This window comes from Centruroides sculpturatus, unplaced genomic scaffold (assembly GCF_000671375.1).
Source record: "Centruroides sculpturatus isolate CEXI.00-Female unplaced genomic scaffold, Cexi_2.0 scaffold1507, whole genome shotgun sequence".
Lineage (NCBI taxonomy): Eukaryota > Metazoa > Arthropoda > Arachnida > Scorpiones > Buthidae > Centruroides > Centruroides sculpturatus.
Genome location: NW_019385788.1, coordinates 158,428 through 164,185, shown reverse-complemented (window position 1 = coordinate 164,185; position 5,758 = coordinate 158,428). Strand labels below are relative to the sequence as shown.

General features: G+C 29.3%; 1 protein-coding gene across 1 annotated transcript; it reads right to left on the bottom strand.

Annotated features, from left to right (window-relative positions):
* Positions 1 to 2,323: 2,323 nt before the first annotated feature.
* LOC111642149 (patched domain-containing protein 3-like) lies at positions 2,324 to 4,913 on the bottom strand. The gene is made up of 4 exons (XM_023388426.1): positions 4,205 to 4,913; positions 3,809 to 4,120; positions 2,494 to 2,718; positions 2,324 to 2,412 (listed from the first exon to the last, which is right to left on the bottom strand). Exons 1-4 carry the CDS (start codon positions 4,911 to 4,913, stop codon positions 2,324 to 2,326), a joined length of 1,335 nt encoding a protein of 444 aa, XP_023244194.1.
* Between the last annotated feature and the right edge of the window lie 845 nt (positions 4,914 to 5,758).

Here is a 5,758-nt window from a genome sequence, read left to right as displayed (position 1 = left end):
TTCTTATATTATTTATTCTTATATATTTATTCTTATTCGATATATTTATTATTTATATTTCGATATATTTATTTCGAATTTGCAAATGAATTTTGTAATTTAAAGACTGGATTCAAACGTTAGACTTGTTTATATAAAAAAAGGAATGTTGCAAGAAATTCTAAATTATCTATGAGGAAAAGACTTGCAATACAAGTTTCATGAACAATTTTGCCAAAACGAGGAAACTTTGAAATAAATTTTGAAATTAATTATTACCGAGCAATGAAAATATATTTGTGAAAAACGTTAATAAGTTATTTTGATGAATTTTTGGTGTTATGCCATTTAGTATTTAAAATTTAAACCGACTAGAAGTATTTTCGTTTCATATTGGATAAAATAGCAGTAAGAAAAATTAAATGGCTAGTTACCATTAAATAATAAATCAATGCAATTCTAAATTTGAATAATTATATTTTGTGTAAAATTAGCAGCAAAAAAAGATAAGAGATAAATAATATATTTTTCTTCGTTTCTTTCCTGTCAAATACAATCGAAGAAACGCATAACGAATATTAATATTGTAGTTAACCTTGATTGTAATGTAGTAAAATCTATTGTGATTTTTATATTCTTTAAAATATAAATATATATCATTATATATGCATTTAACTGTTATCGCTATGAAAATAATAAATACCGGTTTTAATTACTGCTATTGTCTTTGGCTTAAATAAATATATTTCGACAAATTTATTTTAGCGAAACACAGCGGTAGTTATATCTGTTGCTTATATATTTAACCCTGCGTTAGTGCACTGAGTTTTTTTTCGGCATTAGTGCAGTGGGGCGTTTGTCCACCCCGACATTTTTTTTGGTCCATAAACCATGTAAGTAAAAATTCATAAAGATTTACTCATTTATTTGGTAAAGGCATGTGTCATTATACATATGATTATATTCAGGTATGATTACATATTATATTAGTACATAAATCCACGAAAATAAAATACAACATTTATCAAAACTCATTACATTAGATCTTATTATTAAACCAATAGTAAAAATCTAAATTGTTTTTTAAGCATTTTTGTCACTCTGATTCAATAGCTGACATTGTACTTTGGCACTCAGTGCAAATGACAAGCAACTTGCTATGTTTGGTATTTTCTCAATGTGTTTATGAAAGTCAGCCATTTTGAATTAAAATAAACTTAAATTATTTTTATTCACATTGATTATTATATCTATATTATAAATAATAAAAGTGGTCACATTATAGTTATTTTTAAAATAAAAAAAACAAATAAATATTTGTAAAATTTTTTTAAAAAATGTAATTAATACTGTGGGGTGTTTGGACACCCNTCTAGAAATAACTATTCATACAAATATAACATTAAATTTTTTATGCAAAATTAAAATTAAATAAAAAATAAACTATATTAAAAAGTTTTAAAATTGTAAGTTTATTTTATAATCACAATAGTAAATTTTCCAGAAATTTTTTCTGGCTCTATATCTCGTTATTAACTTTAAAGAAAATTGAAGAGATTAAAGAGAGAACAACAGGAACAAAAATCAATGCATGAAATGCAGTTTCCAATGCAATAAGAAATACAATTTTCACTAATATAATGAAAGCGTACATATCTCTGTATACAAATAAAATTCCTAAAATGGTTGACAGAGATCCTTGACATATTGGATAGCCGATACGATACAGACTGTCTTTCATTTTTTCATTGGGAGTTTGATACGGAGAACAAATATACGCGTAAGATATGTGAGCCGGATAATTTACGCAGAATCCGACACATAATATCAGACTCATCATAGATAAAATGTCCACGTTTGTACCCCACAAAGACATGTACCCTAAAGTTTCTACAATGGTGGATGTTACCGATATTGCAACGAGAACTGCAACGACAATGTTTGGTATGAAAACTATAAAAAGAATCATGACCAAAAGAGAAGTGATCCAAAATAAATCCTGAATTGTACGTCCAATTATAATTCCTTGTTCGTACAGAGGTGCCATTGCTACATGAACAAAAACAGGAAAATCAAATTCGTCAGCAATTTTCCACAGAGTTGTTAACATTTCCATTTCAGCTTCTGCACTTAAGGTATCATTCACAAGTACATGGAATCTGCTACTTAAAATATCGGATCCATCAGAGTTGAATGCGATATCGTCAGAGAATTGTTCCGCTGATTTAAATTTCAGGAAAACATTGCGAAGTCCATCCAAGAAATCTTGTTTAACCGACATGTTGTATCCTCGTAATGAATACTTTGCTAGCGGGTGATTTTGGAATTCTTTATAATATTTCAATCAAGATACCGTGAATCTAGAATCTGCAACATACGGAAGACTTTCGAATTTGTTGAGTAGTTCGTCTACGGATTTTTGTACATTTAAGTCTGAATAATCAAGTGTTCTATTAATTACTATATGATAAGGAAACGTATAACGGCCGAAACTATTATAATATATTTTAATACCCTGTGTTATTACCGATTCTTGTGAATATAACTTAGTAAAATCTATACCGTGTTTTATAGTTAAGGCCCCCCATATTCCAAGTGATAAATTTAGAAAGTACACAACGATAACTGTTAACTTCATTACATTCATACATAGAATTTTTCCCAACTTATCCCTAAAATATGCCATTGATGGCTCATCAGTTGACGTTTCTTCTTCTGTAGATCCATTTTCAAAATCTTCTGTAAATAAAATTACCATTTAAAATACTCATACGAGTTTTTTATTTGAAAAGTAATTTTAAACAATGTATAGTTAATTTTTAATCATTTAATGTAATATTAATTACCTGCAAATGAAATAAAAATAAGAGGTATGATTAAAATATGGAAACGAAAAGTATTTAGATATTTGATAAAATCACATCAAAAAGTATAAGTATTCAAAAATATTTTCTTTTTCTTTACGATATATTTAATTATACTTTTCATCTTATTTTAAGGGAAAGCTGTTTTTTGTTAACATAAAATCGAATATAACAGCCAAGTAAGAGAAGGAATGTGATATAAAAAGGAGAATGAACAGAAAAAATTAGAAAAATAAATGATCCTTCTCAGAGGATTACGAAAGAATAATACTACGTAAGCCTTTGTAGTAACCTACACCAAAAACCAGTGCAGCGACAAGTAAGCTAGAAAGAGCAAAGTTGGAATCTTAGCTGTATAATAAATTCGACTTTAGTAAAAATCATACTTCAATAATATATTAAACTATTCTAAATTAACGATATCTTCCGCGTTTTAAATACTGTAAAGAATCTATAAGGTACTATTCCAGCTGTGTCAATTCAATTTGCTATAGGAAACGTACAAGTAACTAAAAAGAAGATAGGTTATAAGTTCTAATCCTTTAAGGCTACATATGCAAGAACATTGCAAGTAACCAGTTTATTAATATATATATATATTAATTTTAAATTTATTTCAACGTAAGTAAACAGAACAAATGTTAGTTATTGTAATGTTTAATGTTTTAAATTAATGAAATTCAATATAAACAACATACGTAGTTGTGACGTAAACATGAAGCTGCAATTAACTAATTGATAGTAATTGGGCAACACGAATTTAGTTTCTTCAAATAATTTCATATTAACAGAACACTTAAACGAAGTAATGCATCATATATTATCAATGCACTACAAAATTACACTTCATGCTATTTCAACAGTTTGTTGACGCTTCTATGTACAATCTCATAGGCCATAATAATTCTGAAAAACCCTATACATATATAATTATATATTTAATTTAAAAACTTAAATCATCTTACGGATATTAAGACGGAATGCTTGTTGTTGTTTTTCTTCTTTATATCCTGATAATGCCATGCAACCTGCAAAAAATGTTATTTGATACAAAAATGTAAACACTACGCTGGTTGCCGAATAATAACAAAACATTCTTATAAGAGGAAAAGATGCCGTCATTCCAATGCAATACGAAAACAGATTAGTCAACGATGTTAACGTTATAGAAACTCCTGCTTCACCCAATGTTTCTTGCATGCGTTTGTGTACTTTATGTTTGGGGTTTGATATTCTCCAACATGCCAATAATACGAAGGCATCATCGATCTCTGTCACTGCATCAAAAAACTTTTATTAATTGAAGAATTTTTAGTCTAAAAGAGAAAAATGTATCAATAAAAGTGTAAGTAATCACTTACCGAGAACTAAAAATGGAATTGTAATGTTCCAAATGGTATTCTGTACACCGACAACCGACATGAAGCCGAAAGAGGTGACCACGGCCAGACCGGCAGAAACGACACTTGCAACACCCAGAAAAGGCTTGCTTTTTGCCCAATTATTGCTCATACACGTAACTGTAGTAAACACAGAAATAAATGCAACTACTGCACCGATCATCGGTTTTATATTTTCTACTAATTGCACATTTTGTTGTTCCATTGACCAGTTGTAGTCAATGAAAAACAGAACATATTTAAACTGATGATTTCTTATTTGATTGTAAACTTCTGTTCGCCATCTTTCTATCACATTGTGTTTTTTCTTGTCGCTTTCGTCAGTGAAATAAACTAATCTCATAGCATTTACTGTCTGAATGAAATCGTTTTCATCTTCAGTTACACCCCCAAAGTTGAGAGAATAAATTTGAGAAGAGTATGTCAGCGAATCTATGTCGAACGGATACTTCAATTTCTTTTTTCTCTGCACTATTTTATCAATTTCGGGCAATATTTCGATAATCGGATTTTCAAAACATTTTTCGCCTACACGTGCACAAATATCTGAATATCCAATATTTACACCTTTATCGTCAATTGTTATATTCTTAATAAACTGATCTGCCAGATTTATTTCCAGTAGCACATCTTTCTCGAGCATGTCACCACCACCCTTCTTTGTAAACATCACAAACACACATTTTGGTAGAGCTGTAAAACTCGTCGGATCAAGGAATTTCGATGTATTGAAAGGTAACGTTTCGTCAATAAATTTCTTAGTATTATAGACTTTTCCTGAATCTGCAAATGCCAGTTCGATTGTGTTTGAGATGGTGTTTATATTAAAGATGAAAGCTGAGAATGACGCTGTTATTAAAATAGGAAAAATAATAAAGTAGTAAGGATGAAGTCCGATTAATCTTCCTAATTTTCGAAAAACGATAGATAATCGTTTCTTCACACAGTCAGTTTTCACGTTTCAATTTTTTTAAAGATATTATTTTGTCTATAAAAAACAAAAATATAACATCATTTAGATAATTTTAAAAATTTACCAAAAGTATTTTTTCATTGGATGTAAGAATAAAAGTGTCTTTCATCTGTTGCCTCATTGTGTAATTTCGAGATTCTTTTAAAATAAGTCTGTAAAAAAAGTCATTATCGCCAATGAAGTTGTTAATTTTAAAGTCATATGAAGAGACAACAAATGAGAGACATTTCTAAAATTATGTCTGATAAGAACATTTTTGCAAATACAATAGACCCCTATAACGCGGGTTTATATAATGCAGATTCGTATATCGTGGGAAAAAATTGAGACTGTATTCGTATAAAGACGCAAAAAGAGACTCGTAAAATGCGGTAAAATGTTATCGCCGACTCGTGTCGCGATATCATTGGTCGAATCTGGACCAATAGTAGACGAGCAGCCGAACTACTTACACGCTATGGAGAGTTTAGGTAGCTAACTTGAGTTTACTATCGTCTGTACAGTGTATAAATTAGGTACTGTAAGTCTAATGCAGTACTGTA

Excerpts from the sequence above, each read along its gene's own strand:
- LOC111642149 (XM_023388426.1), bottom strand. The coding sequence starts at position 4,913 with ATGTTTACAAAGAAGGGTGGTGGTGACATGCTCGAGAAAGATGTGCTA. Across the intron at positions 4,121-4,204 it reads AATTCCATTTTTAGTTCTCG|TGACAGAGATCGATGATGCC; the intron begins GTAAGTGATTAC and ends TTTTTGATGCAG. Across the intron at positions 2,413-2,493 it reads AGAATCGGTAATAACACAGG|ACTTAAATGTACAAAAATCC; the intron begins GTATTAAAATAT and ends TTGATTATTCAG.